General features: G+C 45.3%; 1 protein-coding gene across 1 annotated transcript in view; it reads right to left on the bottom strand.

Moving 5' to 3' along the window:
- LOC106604273 (uncharacterized) overlaps nt 1–20,957 on the bottom strand; it is a 104,138-nt gene that overhangs the window by 9,509 nt on the left and 73,672 nt on the right. Inside the window, 8 exon segments of the mRNA XM_082975048.1 lie at nt 489–732; nt 7,242–7,373; nt 7,503–7,632; nt 11,143–11,375; nt 11,951–12,130; nt 12,247–12,447; nt 16,689–16,778; nt 17,496–17,675. Of these exon segments, the coding sequence (XP_082831174.1) occupies nt 489–732; nt 7,242–7,373; nt 7,503–7,632; nt 11,143–11,375; nt 11,951–12,130; nt 12,247–12,447; nt 16,689–16,778; nt 17,496–17,675 (1,390 nt within the window).

Raw genomic sequence — 20,957 nt, 5'->3', positions numbered from 1 at the left:
CTGCAAGCCTACCGTCTGCACACAAATAGAATAGAATAGAATAGACCCTCTTTGTTCAACGTAAAATGAACATTTGACATCATCTCAAGTAGGTGAAGAATGTGTGACTGAGAAACATCAAGAAGGTGAGTGTGAGTATAAGTGGTGTGTGTGTGTATGTGTGTGTGTGTGTTTGTGTGTGTGTGTGTGCGTGAGTATAAGTGGTGTGTGTCTGTGGTTGTTTGTGTGAGTATAAGTGGTGTGTGTGTGTGCGTTTGTGTGAGTATAAGTGCTGTGTGTGTGTATGTTTGTGTGAGTATAGTATAAGTGGTGTGTGTGTATGCGTATAAGTGGTGTGTGTGTGTGTGTGTGTGTGTGTGTGTGTGTGTGTGTGTGTGTGTGTGTGTGTGTGTGTGTGTGTGTGTGTGGTGTGTGTGTGTGGGTGTGTGTGTGTGTGTGTGTGTGTGTGTGTGTGTGTGTGTGTGTGTGTGTGTGTGTGTGTGGCTAACCGATTTTCTCATCCTCCTGCACCATCTTCCTCTCCTCGTGGAAAGCCCTGAGCCATCGTAGCTTCTCCTCCTGTTTCTTGGACAGGAAGATGTGGAGCTCCTCGCTGTCTTTGTTGTGCAATTTGAACGCGTTCTTCACGCTCACGTTGAAGTCTTCGTCACGACCATCGATGGCGTCCCGCACGTCATAACGGTCCATGTCGATACGGCCCTTATAGTACAGGATGTCCCTACGAATCAGATCCTAGAGGAGAGAGAGGTGGTGTTAGGCCCTTATAGTACAGGATGTCCCTATGAATCAGATCCTAGAGGAGAGAGAGGTGGTGTTAGGCCCTTATAGTACAGGATGTCCCTATGAATCAGATCCTAGAGGAGAGAGAGGTGGTGTTAGGCCCTTATAGTACAGGATGTCCCTACGAATCAGATCCTAGAGGAGAGAGAGGTGGTGTTAGGCCCTTATAGTACAGGATGTCCCTACGAATCAGATCCTAGAGGAGAGAGAGGTGGTGTTAGGCCCTTATAGTACAGGATGTCCCTATGAATCAGATCCTAGAGGAGAGAGAGGTGGTGTTAGGCCCTTATAGTACAGGATGTCCCTATGAATCAGATCCTAGAGGAGAGAGAGGTGGTGTTAGGCCCTTATAGTACAGGATGTCCCTATGAATCAGATCCTAGAGGAGAGAGAGGTGGTGTTAGGCCCTTATAGTACAGGATGTCCCTATGAATCAGATCCTAGAGGAGAGAGAGGTGGTGTTAGGCCCTTATAGTACAGGATGTCCCTATGAATCAGATCCTAGAGGAGAGAGAGGTGGTGTTAGGCCCTTATAGTACAGGATGTCCCTATGAATCAGATCCTAGAGGAGAGAGAGGTGGTGTTAGGCCCTTATAGTACAGGATGTCCCTACGAATCAGATCCTAGAGGAGAGAGAGGTGGTGTTAGGCCCTTATAGTACAGGATGTCCCTATGAATCAGATCCTAGAGGAGAGAGAGGTGGTGTTAGGCCCTTATAGTACAGGATGTCCCTACGAATCAGATCCTGGAGAGAGAGGTGGTGCTAGGCCCTTATAGTACAGGATGTCCCTATGAATCAGATCCTAGAGGAGAGAGAGGTGGTGTTAGGCCCTTATAGTACAGGATGTCCTTATGAATCAGATCCTAGAGGAGAGAGAGGTGGTGTTAGGCCCTTATAGTACAGGATGTCCCTATGAATCAGATCCTAGAGGAGAGAGAGGTGGTGTCAGGCCCTTATAGTACAGGATGTCCCTATGAATCAGATCCTAGAGGAGAGAGAGGTGGTGTTAGGCCCTTATAGTACAGGATGTCCCTACGAATCAGATCCTAGAGGAGAGAGAGGTGGTGTTAGGCCCTTATAGTACAGGATGTCCCTACGAATCAGATCCTAGAGGAGAGAGAGGTGGTGTTAGGCCCTTATAGTACAGGATGTCCCTATGAATCAGATCCTAGAGGAGAGAGAGGTGGTGTTAGGCCCTTATAGTACAGGATGTCCCTATGAATCAGATCCTAGAGGAGAGAGAGGTGGTGTTAGGCCCTTATAGTACAGGATGTCCCTATGAATCAGATCCTAGAGGAGAGAGAGGTGGTGTTAGGCCCTTATAGTACAGGATGTCCCTATGAATCAGATCCTAGAGGAGAGAGAGGTGGTGTTAGGCCCTTATAGTACAGGATGTCCCTATGAATCAGATCCTAGAGGAGAGAGAGGTGGTGTTAGGCCCTTATAGTACAGGATGTCCCTATGAATCAGATCCTAGAGGAGAGAGAGGTGGTGTTAGGCCCTTATAGTACAGGATGTCCCTACGAATCAGATCCTAGAGGAGAGAGAGGTGGTGTTAGGCCCTTATAGTACAGGATGTCCCTATGAATCAGATCCTAGAGGAGAGAGAGGTGGTGTTAGGCCCTTATAGTACAGGATGTCCCTATGAATCAGATCCTAGAGGAGAGAGAGGTGGTGTTAGGCCCTTATAGTACAGGATGTCCCTATGAATCAGATCCTAGAGGAGAGAGAGGTGGTGTTAGGCCCTTATAGTACAGGATGTCCCTACGAATCAGATCCTAGAGGAGAGAGAGGTGGTGTTAGGCCCTTATAGTACAGGATGTCCCTATGAATCAGATCCTAGAGGAGAGAGAGGTGGTGTTAGGCCCTTATAGTACAGGATGTCCCTATGAATCAGATCCTAGAGGAGAGAGAAGGAAGTGGTGCCAGGTTGTGTGTGTGTGTGTGTGTGTGTGTGTGTGTGTGTGTGTGTGTGTGTGTGTGTGTGTGTGTGTGTGTGTGTGTGTGTGTGTGTGTGTGTGTGTGTGTGTGTGTGTGTGTGTGTGTTGTGTCTCTGAATGGTTTTAGCCTGCAGACGTTTCCCCATTTTATCCTCTTATGCAACCCTCTCCATCTGCCACAAAAACACACAACTCTTCAAACTTTCAACAACAAAGCCCTATCCTCTCCTCTTCTCTCTCTCTCTCTTCTTTTTCTCTCTCTCTCCCTCTTTCTCTTTGTCTCTCTCCCTCTTCTCTGTCCTCAACAACAAAAACAAAACCCTGGTTTAAAGCTAGCTCACAAACCTCAAGCTAAACCATTAAGCAACAGAGATATGCATAGCTGTGAATTATAGACTTCTCATACCAGTGGTCATTCAACACAATGAGACGGAGATGGGAACAATACTGCCCTTAGTATAGAGAGGATGAGAGGAGGAAGGAAGGAAGGAAGGAAGGAAGAGAGAGAAGAACATGCCAGAAACACCCTGAGGGCAGCCATTACACATGTTGTGTTGTACATCGTGAATAAGAAACTCAAGAACAAAGATGAGGGATTCATAATTAAGCATGTTCTGCAGACATCCCCGAGCAGTGTGTGTGTGTGTGTGTGTGTGTGTGTGTGTGTGTGTGTGTGTGTGTGTGTGTGTGTGTGTGTGTGTGTGTGTGTGTGTGTGTGTGTGTGTGTGTGTGTGTGTGTGTGTGTGTGTGGGAGGATGACCATGTTAGGACACAGGCCATCATTCCTTGCGCTGTAGATGCGTGTTGAGAACAGTAATTCTAATGAGAGTTTCTCCTCTTGGTTTGGAGCAGGACAGAGAGGAGTTTCATTCCTTCTACATATACCAGAACTGGTTTGGAGCAGGACAGAGAGGAGTTTCATTCCTTCTACATATACCAGAACTGGTTTGGAGCAGGACAGAGAGGAGTTTCATTCCTTCTACATATACCAGAACTGGTTTGGAGCAGGACAGAGAGGAGTTTCATTCCTTCTACATATACCAGAACTGGTTTGGAGCAGGACAGAGAGGAGTTTCATTCCTTCTACATATACCAGAACTGGTTTGGAGCAGGACAGAGAGGAGTTTCCTACCTTCAACATATACCAGAACTGGTTTGGAGCAGGACAGAGAGGGGAGGTTTCATACCTTCTACATATACCAGAACTGGTTTGGAGCAGGACAGAGAGGAGTTTCATTCCTTCAACATATACCAGAACTGGTTTGGAGCAGGACAGAGAGGAGTTTCATTCCTTCTACATATACCAGAACTGGTTTGGAGCAGGACAGAGAGGAGTTTCATTCCTTCTACATATACCAGAACTGGTTTGGAGCAGGACAGAGAGGAGTTTCATTCCTTCTACATATACCAGAACTGGTTTGGAGCAGGACAGAGAGGAGTTTCATACCTTCTACATATACCAGAACTGGTTTGGAGCAGGACAGAGAGGAGTTTCATTCCTTCTACATATACCAGAACTGGTTTGGAGCAGGACAGAGAGGAGTTTCATTCCTTCTACATATACCAGAACTGGTTTGGAGCAGGACAGAGAGGAGTTTCATTCCTTCTACATATACCAGAACTGGTTTGGAGCAGGACAGAGAGGAGTTTCATTCCTTCTACATATACCAGAACTGGTTTGGAGCAGGACAGAGAGGAGTTTCATTCCCTCTACATATACCAGAACTGGTTTGGAGCAGGACAGAGAGGAGTTTCATTCCTTCTACATATACCAGAACTGGTTTGGAGCAGGACAGAGAGGAGTTTCATTCCTTCTACATATACCAGAACTGGTTTGGAGCAGGACAGAGAGGAGTTTCATTCCTTCTACATATACCAGAACTGGTTTGGAGCAGGACAGAGAGGGGAGGTTTCATACCTTCTACATATACCAGAACTGGTTTGGAGCAGGACAGAGAGGAGTTTCATTCCTTCTACATATACCAGAACTGGTTTGGAGCAGGACAGAGAGGAGTTTCATTCCTTCTACATATACCAGAACTGGTTTGGAGCAGGACAGAGAGGGGAGGTTTCCTACCTTCTACATATACCAGAACTGGTTTGGAGCAGGACAGAGAGGGGAGGTTTCATACCTTCTACATATACCAGAACTGGTTTGGAGCAGGACAGAGAGGGGAGGTTTCCTACCTTCTACATATACCAGAACTGGTTTGGAGTAGGACAGAGAGGGGAGGTTTCATTCCTTCTACATATACCAGAACTGGTTTGGAGCAGGACAGAGAGGAGTTTCATTCCCTCTACATATACCAGAACTGGTTTGGAGCAGGACAGAGAGGAGTTTCATTCCTTCTACATATACCAGAACTGGTTTGGAGCAGGACAGAGAGGAGTTTCATTCCTTCTACATATACCAGAACTGGTTTGGAGCAGGACAGAGAGGAGTTTCATTCCTTCTACATATACCAGAACTGGTTTGGAGCAGGACAGAGAGGGGAGGTTTCATACCTTCTACATATACCAGAACTGGTTTGGAGCAGGACAGAGAGGAGTTTCATTCCTTCTACATATACCAGAACTGGTTTGGAGCAGGACAGAGAGGAGTTTCATTCCTTCTACATATACCAGAACTGGTTTGGAGCAGGACAGAGAGGGGAGGTTTCATACCTTCTACATATACCAGAACTGGTTTGGAGCAGGACAGAGAGGGGAGGTTTCCTACCTTCTACATATACCAGAACTGGTTTGGAGTAGGACAGAGAGGGGAGGTTTCATACCTTCTACATATACCAGAACTGGTTTGGAGCAGGACAGAGGGGAGGTTTCATACCTTCTACATATACCAGAACTGGTTTGGAGCAGGACAGAGAGGAGTTTCATTCCTTCTACATATACCAGAACTGGTTTGGAGCAGGACAGAGAGGAGTTTCATTCCTTCTACATATACCATAACTGGTTTGGAGCAAGACAGAGAGAGGAGGTTTCATACCTTCTACATATACCAGAACTGGTTTGGAGCAGGACAGAGAGGAGTTTCATTCCTTCTACATATACCAGAACTGGTTTGGAGCAGGACAGAGAGGAGTTTCATTCCTTCTACATATACCAGAACTGGTTTGGAGCAGGACAGAGAGGAGTTTCATTCCTTCTACATATACCAGAACTGGTTTGGAGCAGGACAGAGAGGAGTTTCATTCCTTCTACATATACCAGAACTGGTTTGGAGCAGGACAGAGAGGAGTTTCATTCCCTCTACATATACCAGAACTGGTTTGGAGCAGGACAGAGAGGAGTTTCATTCCTTCTACGTATACCAGAACTGGTTTGGAGCAGGACAGAGAGGAGTTTCATTCCTTCTACATATACCAGAACTGGTTTGGAGCAGGACAGAGAGGAGTTTCCTACCTTCAACATATACCAGAACTGGTTTGGAGCAGGACAGAGAGGGGAGGTTTTCATACCTTCAACATATACCAGAACTGGTTTGGAGCAGGACAGAGAGGAGTTTCATTCCTTCTACATATACCAGAACTGGTTTGGAGCAGGACAGAGAGGAGTTTCATTCCTTCTACATATACCAGAACTGGTTTGGAGCAGGACAGAGAGGAGTTTCATTCCTTCTACATATACCAGAACTGGTTTGGAGCAGGACAGAGAGGGGAGGTTTCATACCTTCTACATATACCAGAACTGGTTTGGAGCAGGACAGAGAGGAGTTTCATTCCTTCTACATATACCAGAACTGGTTTGGAGCAGGACAGAGAGGAGTTTCATTCCTTCTACATATACCAGAACTGGTTTGGAGCAGGACAAAGAGGGGAGGTTTCATACCTTCTACATATACCAGAACTGGTTTGGAGCAGGACAGAGAGGGGAGGTTTCCTACCTTCTACATATACCAGAACTGGTTTGGAGTAGGACAGAGAGGGGAGGTTTCATACCTTCTACATATACCAGAACTGGTTTGGAGCAGGACAGAGGGGAGGTTTCATACCTTCTACATATACCAGAACTGGTTTGGAGCAGGACAGAAAGGAGTTTCATTCCTTCTACATATACCAGAACTGGTTTGGAGCAGGACAGAGAGGAGTTTCCTACCTTCAACATATACCAGAACTGGTTTGGAGCAGGACAGAGAGGGGAGGTTTCATACCTTCAACATATACCAGAACTGGTTTGGAGCAGGACAGAGAGGAGTTTCATTCCTTCTACATATACCAGAACTGGTTTGGAGCAGGACAGAGAGGAGTTTCCTACCTTCAACATATACCAGAACTGGTTTGGAGCAGGACAGAGAGGGGAGGTTTCATACCTTCAACATATACCAGAACTGGTTTGGAGCAGGACAGAGAGGAGTTTCATTCCTTCTACATATACCAGAACTGGTTTGGAGAAGGACAGAGAGGAGTTTCATTCCTTCTACATATACCAGAACTGGTTTGGAGCAGGACAGAGAGGAGTTTCATTCCTTCTACATATACCAGAACTGGTTTGGAGCAGGACAGAGAGGGGAGGTTTCCTACCTTCTTACAGAGGACCAGCTGGTGATCAAAGAGGAAGAAGACTCGTTGCTGACTGCGTCCATAGGGCTGGTAGATCCAAGACATTTCTCCTGTATAGATCAACTCTGAGCTCCGGTCCAGGATGTCATCACCCTGGGGACAATAATATTACATGGCTTTATTTAGCACTATTCAAGAACCTAAAGACGCTTGTTTTAAACACACACACACACACACACTCCGTTGAGGGATGGTTCGTTCAGAGTGGTGTACAGTACGTACCTCCCAGTCCAGGACGGAGGCCTGCCATTGGGCAATCTTGTCAATGTTCTCCAGCCTCCTTTTCCTCTCGTTGATCTGCTGAGTGACGTTACGCATCACCGCCAGCGCCGCCGCCACGTAACGATAGTCACTATGGAGACAGAACACACATTACAACCACCACGTAGCAATAGTCACTATGGACATAGATCATGCATTACAGCCACCACGTAGCAATAGTCACTATGGAGACAGAACACACATTACAGCCACCACGTAGCAATAGTCACTATGGAGACAGAACACATTACAGCCACCACGTAGCAATAGTCACTATGGAGACAGAACACATTACAACCACCACGTAGCAATAGTCACTATGGAGACAGAACACATTACAGCCACCACGTAGCAATAGTCACTATGGAGACAGAACACACATTACAGCCACCACGTAGCAATAGTCACTATGGAGACAGAACACATTACAGCTACCACGTAGCAATAGTCACTATGGAGACAGAACACATTACAACCACCACGTAGCAATAGTCACTATGGAGACAGAACACATTACAACCACCACGTAGCAATAGTCACTATGGAGACAGAACACATTACAACCACCACGTAGCAATAGTCACTATGGAGACAGAACACATTACAGCCACCACGTAGCAATAGTCACTATGGAGACAGAACACATTACAGCCACCACGTAGCAATAGTCACTATGGAGACAGAACACATTACAACCACCACGTAGCAATAGTCACTATGGAGACAGAACACATTACAGCCACCACGTAGCAATAGTCACTATGGAGACAGAACACACATTACAACCACCACGTAGCAATAGTCACTATGGAGACAGAACACATTACAGCCACCACGTAGCAATAGTCACTATGGAGACAGAACACATTACAACCACCACGTAGCAATAGTCACTATGGAGACAGAACACATTACAGCCACCACGTAGCAATAGTCACTATGGAGACAGAACACACATTACAACCACCACGTAGCAATAGTCACTATGGAGACAGAACACACATTACAACCACCACGTAGCAATAGTCACTATGGAGACAGAACACATTACAGCCACCACGTAGCAATAGTCACTATGGAGACAGAACACATTACAGCCACCACGTAGCAATAGTCACTATGGAGACAGAACACATTACAGCCACCACGTAGCAATAGTCACTATGGAGACAGAACACATTACAGCCACCACGTAGCAATAGTCACTATGGAGACAGAACACACATTACAGCCACCACGTAGCAATAGTCACTATGGAGACAGAACACACATTACAACCACCACGTAGCAATAGTCACCATGGAGACAGAACACATTACAACCACCACGTAGCAATAGTCACTATGGAGACAGAACACACATTACAACCACCACGTAGCAATAGTCACTATGGAGACAGAACACACATTACAACCACCACGTAGCAATAGTCACTATGGAGACAGAACACATTACAGCCACCACGTAGCAATAGTCACTATGGAGACAGAACACATTACAACCACCACGTAACAATAGTCACTATGGAGACAGAACACACATTACAACCACCACGTAGCAATAGTCACTATGGAGACAGAACACACATTACAACCACCACGTAGCAATAGTCACTATGGAGACAGAACACACATTACAACCACCACGTAGCAATAGTCACTATGGAGACAGAACACACATTACAACCACCACGTAGCAATAGTCACTATGGAGACAGAACACACATTACAACCACCACGTAACAATAGTCACTATGGAGACAGAACACATTACAGCCACCACGTAGCAATAGTCACTATGGAGACAGAACACACATTACAACCACCACGTAGCAATAGTCACTATGGAGACAGAACACATTACAGCCACCACGTAGCAATAGTCACTATGGAGACAGAACACATTACAGCCACCACGTAGCAATAGTCACTATGGAGACAGAACACATTACAGCCCCCACGTAACAATAGTCACTATGGAGACAGAACACACATTACAACCACCACGTAGCAATAGTCACTATGGAGACAGAACACATTACAGCAACCACGTAGCAATAGTCACTATGGAGACAGAACACATTACAGCCCCCACGTAACAATAGTCACTATGGAGACAGAACACACATTACAACCACCACGTAGCAATAGTCACTATGGAGACAGAACACACATTACAACCACCACGTAACAATAGTCACTATGGAGACAGAACACATTACAACCACCACGTAGTAATAGTTACCATGGAGACAGAACACATTACAGCCACCACGTAACAATAGTCACTATGGAGACAGAACACATTACAACCACCACGTAACAGTAGTCACTATGGAGACAGAACACACATTACAGCCACCACGTAGCAATAGTCACTATGGAGACAGAACACATTACAACCACCACGTAACAGTAGTCACTATGGAGACAGAACACACATTACAGCCACCACGTAACAATAGTCACTATGGAGACAGAACACACATTACAACCACCACGTAGCAATAGTCACTATGGAGACAGAACACACATTACAACCACCACGTAGCAATAGTCACTATGGAGACAGAACACACATTACAACCACCACGTAGCAATAGTCACTATGGAGACAGAACACACATTACAACCACCACGTAGCAATAGTCACTATGGAGACAGAACACATTACAGCCACCACGTAGTAATAGTTACCATGGAGACAGAACACATTACAGCCACCACGTAACAATAGTCACTATGGAGACAGAACACATTACAGCCACCACGTAGCAATAGTCACTATGGAGACAGAACACACAATACAGCCACCACGTAGCAATAGTCACTATGGAGACAGAACACACATTAGAGGGTTGAATCACACCTTACAGTAGCCGCTATTGCGACAGGTTTGTGCCACATCAATGTGTGTGTTAGTAAGTGTGTATGTCTGTATCTGTGGAAGAGCTCTATCCTCCATCTGCCAGACTCACTACACCTCTCCACACACTCCTCACAGCCTGACACAGACAGAGACACAGAGAGAGACAGAGAGACAGAGAGACAGAGAGAGAGAGACAGAGAGAGAGAGAGACAGAAAGAGAGAGACATACAAAGAAAAAGACAGACAGACAGACAGACAGACAGACAGACAGACAGACAGACAGACAGACAGACAGACAGACAGACAGACAGACAGACAGACAGACAGACAGACAGACAGACAGACAGACAGACAGACAGACAGACAGACAGACAGACAGAGAGGCAGACAGGGAAAGAGAGACAGGGAAAGAGACATAGAGAGAGACAGATATCTGGCAGAGAGAGTTAAGAGTGTTGGCCCCTGCCCCTGTCTGGCTGTGAGAGTCTGATCTATGAATGACCTGGAGCCGGATGAGACAAATACAGCTGAATGACTCACTATATGTGTGTGTGTGTGTGTGTGTGTGTGTACGTGCGTGTCTGTGTGTGTGTGTGTGTGTGTGTGTCTGTGTGTGTGTGTGTGTGTGTGTGTGTGTGTGTGTGTGTGTGTGTGTGTGTGTGTGTGTGTGTGTGTGTGTGTGTGTGTGTGTGTGCGTGCGTGCGTGCGTGCGTGCGTGTGTCTGTAAACCTACCTGTGTTCCTGTGGGGTGTATTTGAGCAGCTCGGCCAGCTGCAGGGGGTATTTGCAGATCTTCTGTACCGGTGTGAGGAGGAAGCCGTCGATAGCGATGTCGATCATCTGCTGCAGCAGGCGACAGGCCTCGAAGAAGTGCTGGTACCTCCCGTCTCTCATCAGCTTGGACAGCTCCATACATGCATCCAGGTGGTTGTTACAGTACTCAGAGTAGATCCAGAAGCCATCTTGCTGTGGGACAAAACAACAAGGGAGGGGAGATCAGGAGATGGTTCATTTGTGATTTGAGACAATAAGTCCTGCAGCAGGTATTGTGAGTCATATGGTGGTTCAGGAGGCTTCAATCTTGGTGTTGCGTTTAATAACACGTTCTAGAAAGCAGGGTTCTATCTAGGTAGTAACTTATATGTTCTAGAAAGCAGGGTTCTATCTAGGTAGTAAGTTACATGTTCTAGAAAGCAGGGTTCTATCTAGGTAGTAACTTACATGTTCTAGAAAACAGGGTTCTATCTAGGTAGTAACTTATATGTTCTAGAAAGCAGGGTTATATCTAGGTAGTAACTTACATGTTCTAGAAAGCAGGGTTCTATCTAGGTAGTAACTTACATGTTCTAGAAAGCAGGGTTCTATCTAGGTAGTAACTTACATGTTCTAGAAAGCAGGGCTCTATCTAGGTAGTAACTTATATGTTCTAGAAAGCAGGGTCCTATCTAGGTAGTAACTTATATGTTCTAGAAAGCAGGGTCCTATCTAGGTAGTAACTTACATGTTCTAGAAAGCAGGGCTCTATCTAGGTAGTAACTTACATGTTCTAGAAAGCAGGGTCCTATCTCAGACAGGTGTGGTTCCTCGTTGTTGTATTGTTTCTCCAGGTCTCTAACGAAGCCCATCTGGAAACGGTAGATGTCCTCGATGTTCCCAAAGATCACCCTCAGCTGGTCATCGTTAAACATGTCTACCCTCTTCCTACACTGACGCAGGTAGCCCTGGAAGAAAGATAATTATACATACAATAGGATGGGGCTGAGCAAAGGATTGTGTGTGTGTCTGAGTGTGTGTGTGGTCTGAGTGTGTGTGTGTGTGTGTGTGTTTGTGTGTGTACCTCACAGATGTCCTTGAGGTGTTTGATGTAGTGTCTCTCTGTGCTCATGATCTCATTAATGACATTGGCTCTCATCTGGTCACGGTTCTGAAGTGGCGAGCCCAGGCACAGGCAGTCATTGGTCGGATCCAGGTGACCGTTAGCCACTTCACTGGTCCCCTCCGCAGGCTCCACCCCCCCATCCTCCTGGTTCACCCACAGCTGAGGAGACCAACACACACACTCCTGAATGGGAGATAAAATGATGACTACACACTGCTATCAGAGGGCTTTAACACAGAAAACACTGCTTCCTCTTCCAGACATCTTTTAATCATTTGTTCCAGTTTCAGGTTGTAGCTGGCAGCTCTGGGGCTCAGAGGAGAGTTGACAAAGAGAGAGTCAGTGAGAGAGAGAGAGAGAGAGAGAGAGAGAGAGAGAGAGAGAGAGAGAGAGAGAGAGCTAGAGAGAGAGAGAGAGAGAGAGAGAGAGAGAGAGAGAGAGAGAGAGAGAGAGAGAGAGAGAGAGAGTCAGAGGGGCTCTTTGTTCCAGCATTGAGCTGTGGACACACACACACACACACACACACACACACTCCGCTCAGTTAGAGGTAGATTAGAGTTAGGTTAGAGGTAGGGGATCAGATGCCTGGTACGGTAGCCAAGCCAACACCTGATGATGAAACACTGTGTGCCAACTGAACATCAAAGAGGCGACGGTTGGAATGCCAAACACACGATGCCATGCAGCTTCACAACAACAAGCAGAGAGACGGGTGGAGACAACTGCTGCTAGAGTGTGTTCCCAAATGGCACCCTATTCCCTTTATAGTGCAGTACTTTCGATCAGGGACCATAGGAATCTGGTAAAAAGTAGTGCACTATATAAGTAAAAAGGGTGTCATTTGAGAAGCATTGTGGAGGAGAAGACTCAGTTATAAACAGACTAAAAAGAGTCAAAATAGTGAATAAAATAAAGAGTAAATAGAAAAGAGAGAAAAACTAAAGGCTGTAATCTATAATAGACCCATCGTGTTCTGATGATTCCCAATCTTGTGACTGATATATAAAGCTCAAAAAGATAAAGGGAACACTTAAACAACACATCCTAGATCTGAATGAAATAAATAATCTTATTAAATACTTTTTTTTTACATAGTTGAATGTGCTGACAACAAAATCACACAAAAATAATCAATGGAAATCCAATTTATCAACCTATGGAGGTCTGGATTTGGAGTCACACTCAAAATTAAAGTGGAAAACCACACTACAGGCTGATCCAACTTTGATGTAATGTCCTTAAAACAAGTCAAAATGAAGCTCAGTAGTGTGTGTGGCCTCCACGTGCCTGTATGACCTCCCTACAACGCCTGGGCATGCTCCTGATGAGGTGGCGGATGGTCTCCTGAGGGATCTCCTCCCAGACCTGGACTAAAGCATCCGCCAACTCCTGGACAGTCTGTGGTGCAACGTGGCGTTGGTGGATGGAGCGAGACATGATGTCCCAGATGTGCTCAATTGGATTCAGGTCTGGGGAACGGGCGGGCCAGTCCATAGCATCAATGCCTTCCTCTTGCAGGAACTGCTGACACACTCCAGCCACATGAGGTCTAGCATTGTCTTGCATTAGGAGGAACCCAGGGCCAACCGCACCAGCATATGGTCTCACAAGGGGTCTGAAGATCTCATCTCGGTACCTAATGGCAGTCAGGCTACCTCTGGCGAGCACATGGAGGGCTGTGCGGCCCCCCAAAGAAATGCCACCCCACACCATGACTGACCCACCGCCAAACCGGTCATGCTGGAGGATGTTGCAGGCAGCAGAATGTTCTCCACGGCATCTCCAAACTCTGTCACGTCTGTCACGTGCTCAGTGTGAACCTGCTTTCATCTGTGAAGAGCACAGGGCGCCAGTGGCGAATTTGCCAATCTTGGTGTTCTCTGGCAAATGCCAAACGTCCTGCATGGTGTTGGGCTGTAAGCACAACCCCCACCTGTGGACGTCGGGCCCTCATACCACCCTCATGGAGTCTGTTTCTGACCGTTTGAGCAGACACATGCACATTTGTGGCCTGCTGGAGGTCCTTTTGCAGGGCTCTGGCAGTGCTTCTCCTGCTCCTCCTTGCACAAAGGCGGAGGAAGCGGTCCTGCTGCTGGGTTGTTGCCCTCCTACGGCCTCCTCCACGTCTCCTGATGTACTGGCCTGTCTCCTGGTAGCGCCTCCATGCTCTGGACACTACGCTGACAGACACAGCAAACCTTCTTGCCACAGCTCGCATTGATGTGCCATCCTGGATGAGCTGCATTTCCTGAGCCACTTGTGTGGGTTGTAGACTCCGTCTCATGCTACCACTAGAGTGAAAGCACCGCCAGCATTCAAAAGTGACCAAAACATCTGCCAGGAAGCATAGGAACTGAGAAGTGGTCTGTGGTCCCCACCTGCAGAACCACTCCTTTATTGGGGGTGTCTTGCTAATTGCCTATAATTTCCACCTGTTGTCTATTCCATTTGCACAACAGCATGTGAAATGTATTGTCAATCAGTGTTGCTTCCTAAGTGGACAGTTTGATTTCACAGAAGTGTGATTGACTTGGAGTTACATTGTGTTGATTAAGTGTTCCCTTTATTTTTTTGAGCAGTGCACATATCACAGGAGGTTGGTGGCACCTTAGTTGGGGAGGACGGGCTTGTGGTAATGGCTGGAGCGGAATGGCTGGAATGGTATATAATAATTCCATTAGCCCAGTTCCAGCCATTATTATGAGCCGTCCTCCTCTCAGCAGACAATCTACAGTTGAAGTCGAAAGTTTACATACACCTTAGCCAAATACATTTAAACTCAGTTTTTCACAATTCCTGACATTTAATCTTAGTAAAAATACCCTGTCTTAGGTCAGTTAGGATCACCACTTTATTTTAAGAATGTGAAATAATAGTAGAGAGAACAATTTATTTCAGCTTTTATTTCTTTCATCACATTCCCAGTGGGTCAGAAGTTTACATACACTCAATTAGTATTTGGTAGCATTGCCTTTAAATTGTTTAACTTGGCTCACATGTTTCGGGTAGCCTTCCACAAGCTTCCAACAATAAGTTGGGTGAATTTTGGCCCATTCCTCCTGACAGAGCTGGTGTAACTGAGTCAGGTTTGTAGGCCTCCTTGCTCACACACGCTTTTTCAGTTCTGCCAACAAATTTTCTATAGGATTGAGGTCAGGGCTTTGTGATGGCCACTCCAATACCTTGACTTTGTTGTCATTAAGCCATTTTGTCACAACTTTGGAAGTATGCTTGGGGTCATTGTCCATTTGGAAGACCTATTTTCGACCAAGATTTAACTTCCTGACTGATGTCTTGAGATGTTGCTTCAATATATCCACATAATTTTCCTTCCTCATGAAGCCATCTATTTTGTGAAGTGCACCAGTCCCTCCTGCAGCAAATCACCCCCACAACATGATGCTGCCACCCCTGTGCATCACGGTTGGGATGGTGTTCTTCAGCTTGCAAGCGTCCCCCTTTTTCCTCCAAACATAACAATGGACATTATGGCCAAACAGTTCTATTTTTGTTTCATCAGACCAGAGGACATTTCTCCAAAAAGTACGATCTTTGTCCCCATGTCCAGTTGCAAACCATAGTCTGGCTTTTTTATGCCGGTTTTGGAGCAGTGGCTTCTTCCTTGCTGAGCGGCCTTTCAGGTTATGTCGATATAGGACTCATTTTACTGTGGATATAGACACTTTTGTACTTGTTTCCTCCAGCATCTTCACAAGGTCCTTTGCTGTTGTTCTGGGATTGATTTGCACTTTTTGCGCAAAAGTACGTTGATCTCTAGGAGACTGAACGCTTCTCCTTCCTGAGCGGTATGACGGCTGCGTGGTCCCATGGTGTTTATACATGCGTACTATTGTTTGTACAGATGAACGTGGTACCTTCAGTCGTTTGGAAATTGCTCCCAAGGATGAACCAGACTTGTGGAGGTCTCCAATTTTATTTCTGATGTCTTGGCTGATTTCTTTTGATTTTCCCATGATGTCAAGCAAAGAGGGACTGAGTTTGAAGGTAGGCCTTGAAATACATCCACAGGTACTCTTCCAATTTTTACTAAGATTAAATGTCAGGAATTGTGAAAAACTGAGTTTAAATGTATTTGGCTAAGGTGTATGTAAACTTCCGACTTCAACTGTACATGTACTCTGTCTCTCTGACCAATAGAATTACGTACTGTACTGAGGTTGTGTGGAGGTTTTGGGAACGTTAGTTGTGCGTTGGTTGATTGACTGGGTAATGTTTGGGAGACGTTGTGTCGGCAGACTGAGCGGTGGGTGGCGGGGGGGTATGGCTGGATGGTTGATTGATTGGGTAATGTTTGGGAGACGTTGCGTTGGCAGACTGAGCGGTGGGTGGTGGGGGGGGGGATGGCTGGATGGTTGATTGATGATGTTGGGGAAACGCACCTTAGACGTAGTGTTTTGGAACCGAGCAGTTGCTATGGGGTTGATATAGAAAACCTGTTTTGTTTGGGGTTGAGGAGGGTGGGGTTCGACCTTAGAGAGAAAGAATGACAGAAACACACCGGTTCACTCAATGCCTGGATCGACTCAATGGATGGAGAGGTAGTGGTGGTGGGGAGAAATTGGTTCAGCCCCTGGACATGGAGTCGTCAGGGTTGGGATGGCCATTGGGGAGTCTGGAGAAAGCCTTGACTTGGTAATGTATGGAGCCTTTACTCAGTTAAGTAGGAAGTGTTTACTAGAGTTTGTCCTCTTTAGCTGTAGTGTGTGTAGCCTTTACCAGGTAATGTATGAAGCTAACAGGCAGTGTACTGTGAAGCTAACAGGAAGTGTACTGTGAAGCTAACAGGAAGTGTACTGTGCTGGCTTGGATATCATACTGGTCTTTTTTAGCAAGGTTCCAGCAACTAAAGTAGATGGGTTACCAGGCCAGCCCAGTATAGCTTGGCTTGGCTTGGCTTTTCCCTACAGATGTAGGATCTTAATTTGATCACCATGTTGCAGGAGAACTTAAAACTTAAATGTAAAACTTTCTGTCATTTACACTTTCAGACATGATTTTCCCCCAAAACTTATCAATCCCTTAATTATATATCCAATAATTATAATCCACATAACAATTCACATTTCCTGTTGCTGCAGGATTATTTTCCTCCTGTAGCAAACTAGCTCAAATCAAGATCCTACAAGGGTATAGTGTGAATCGGGGTACTCAGGAGACTAGGGTGACGTGAGGTATCACTAACTCACCCGTACGAAGCTGGCGGGGAACCACCCCTCCTCCTCGTCGATCTGACCCCACCACCAGTCCTTATTGGACGCGTCCAGCACCTTGATGACATCACCGGCCTTAAACGCCAACTCTCGGTCGGCCATGGTCACATGGTCCCATACTGCCTCAGCGCTGACGATAGATCCTCCACTTATCAACTGGAGACAAGGAACAAGGGAAGAGAGGGAGGGAGAGTGAGAAAGAGAGAGAGGGGGGGAGGAGAGAGTGAGTGTGACAGAGAGAGAGAGAGAGAGAGAGAGAGAGACAGACAGACAGACAGATTATTCTCAATTCCACTGACACAAACATACACACAATATCATCAAGCTACATTTTATTGAACTGCAACGAGACTAAATTGAATTAACCTCTGTGTTCGAGGCTATTAGGTAATTATCAGAAGCTTACAGCCAAGTGAAATACCATTAGCAACGATGTCATGTCAGCCACCTTAGGGAGGTACTGCTCACCAGAAAAGAGAACATGCTGAGGCATAAATCGCTAAAAATCACTATTGTATGAAAGTGTGGGTATTTAGTCAGTTTAGTCATAATTCCGTGCTCACACCCCCATCTAATCGTATGTGAGTGAGTCCCTTGTGCTTCAAACCCACACAGAGTAATGCATGTTAATACCAGCAACCAGAGCTAAAGTCATTAGCATCTCATCATCGCTAACACAACAACACCCAAGACATAATACAGAAGGTAGGTAGGTGACCCCACCAGTGTCAGTGGAGGCTCTGCGACTGACTGATGATAAAATTACAGAATCATTACAACAGTGTTAATGTAATATAAACATCAAGGACCAACAATTGCGTCAGCGTTTCCGTTAGGAAAATGTGGCGCATGGACATTTGACTGGCAGCATTTTAATTTACCAGACATTCTAGAAATGTACCGGACCCATATGGATTGGATGCATAACCTGATTAGAGAGGTCACCCACGCTGCTCAGAATGACAGAAATCACATTTAGATGATGGGAATTCATCTGAACAGAACATGCAATGACTTGCGTCTTTCTTACTGAATTCCGATGCGCACTTTGAAGATATTACAATAACTGTCCACACTTACTTTTCCTCAGCCAACAAGACGAGTAACGAACAGCAATATCACTACCCACAGGGCACGCATTGGTTGAATCAACATCGTTTCCACGTCATTTGATTGAAATTACGTTGAACCAACGTGGAATAGACGTTTACTTGACATCTACTAAAGGTTACCTATTCTATTGGTCAATTTAAATCAAACTTTATTTGTCACATGCGTCGAATACAACAAGTCTAGACTTTACCATGAAATGCTTACTTACAAGCCCTTAAAAAACAGTTCAAGAAGAGTTAAGAAAATATTTACCAAGTAGACTAAAATAAAAAGTAATAATAAAAAGTAACACAATAAGAATGACAATAACGAGGCTATATACAGGGGGCACCGGTACCAAGTCAGGGTGCAGGGGTACAGGCTAGTTGAGGTAATCTGTCCATGTAGGTTGGGGTGAAGTGACTATACATAGATAATAACCAGCGAGTAGCAGCACTGTACAAAAGGGGGAGGGGTCCATTTCTTCTTTTCTTTTTACAAAAATTCACCTTTATTTAACCAGGTAGGCTAGTTGAGAACAAGTCCTTTATTTAACCAGGTAGGCCAGTTGAGAACAAGTCCTTTATTTAACCAGGTAGGCTAGTTGAGAACAAGTCCTTTATTTAACCAGGTAGGCTAGTTGAGAACAAGTCCTTTATTTAACCAGGTAAGCTAGTTGAGAACAAGTCCTTTATTTAACCAGGTAGGCCAGTTGAGAACAAGTCCTTTATTTAACCAGGTAGGCCAGTTGAGAACAAGTTCTCATTTACAACTGCGACCTGGCCAAGATAAAGCAAAGCAGTGCAGCAAAAACAACAACACAGAGTTACACATAAACAAACATACAGTCAATAACACAATAGAAAAATCTATATACAGTGTGTGCAAATGGCGTGAGGAGGTAAGGCAATAAATAGGCCATAGTAGCAAAGTAATTACAATTTAACAAATTAACACTGGAGTGATAGATGTGCAGATGATGATGTGCAAGTAGAAATACTGGTGTACAAAAGCGCAAAAAAGTAAATAAAAACAATATGGGGATGAGGTAGGTACAATGTAAATGTAAATTGTCCAGTGGCGATTTTATTAGTTGTTCAGCAGTCTTATGGCTTGTGTAGAAGCTGTTGAGGAGCCTTTTGGTCCTTGGCTTGGTGCTCCGGTACCGCTTGCCGTGCAGTAGCAGAGAAAACAGTCTATAACTTGGGTTACTGGAGTCTCTGACAATTTTATGGGCTTTCCTCTGACACCGCCTATTATATAGGTCCTGGAAGGCAGGAAGCTTGGCCCCAGTGATGTACTGGGCCGTACACACTACCCTCTGTAGCGCCTTACGGTCAGATGCCAAGCAGTTGCCATACCAGGCGGTGATGCAACCGGTCAGGATGCTCTCGATGGTGCAGCTGTAGAACCTTTTGAGGATCTTGGGACCCATGACAAATCTTTTCAATCTCCTGAGGGGGGAAAGGATTTGTCGTGCCCTCTTCATGACTGTCTTGATACATTTTGACCATGATAGTTCGTTGGTGATGTAGACACCAAGGAACTTGAAACTCTCGACCCGCTCCGCTACAGCTTTTCGTTCAATGCTAGAAAGAAATATCCTATTCCAAACACTCTGGGACAGTTGTGGGATGATTGATCCCAAATTCATACAACCAGTAGGCCCAGGACACATGCATATATTTTTTTTAAACAATGAGGCTGATGCAACAAATCAGAACATTTAGCTTAAAATGTTGATGAACTGTTATCTCTTCACATTACAAGCGCAGCGATGCGCACACGGCAGTAGGCTACGCAAATGTTTGTTCCATAATGCAAATAGTGGGAAAACACTGTTGCCAAAAGCATACCGTACATGTTCAGTGGTTTCATGTGACAGAGATGAAAATATCAGTTCGAAATTTAGAAAGAAGGGAGATCTAAAGATGCAACGACTAGAATGGGTTGCTAATAGGACTAGGCTTGAAGTTTGGCTGCTGGACAATGAAAGAAAGTTGATTTGAAAACCAATATAACATGAGCGAAATAGGCTACTATTTTCAATGGCATTTGGTCTTTATAAAATCATTTTGACTATAGGCTACTTTGAAGCAAGGTAAAACATGCCTCATAATATGAAGTAAAACATTCAGGTTTCAAACAATTAAGCATACTGCCTCCAGCTCATTGAAGATAGTGACGCGCTGAAGTCTGCCAACTGTTGCCTATTGAATGGTGAATGGGAAGCCATCTTCAGAAATAAAAACCCCAACTGTTTTTAACACGTGATTGCATTTAGAATTGTTTACACAATGATTGGGCTTATAAAAACACGTTTGACTAGGCACATATTCCACTCAA

This window comes from Salmo salar, chromosome 05, assembly GCF_965601325.2.
Source record: "Salmo salar chromosome 05, fSalSal1, whole genome shotgun sequence".
Lineage (NCBI taxonomy): Eukaryota > Metazoa > Chordata > Actinopteri > Salmoniformes > Salmonidae > Salmo > Salmo salar.
Note: the sequence above shows the minus strand (reverse complement) of the source record. Positions and strands in the feature narration are given on the sequence as shown.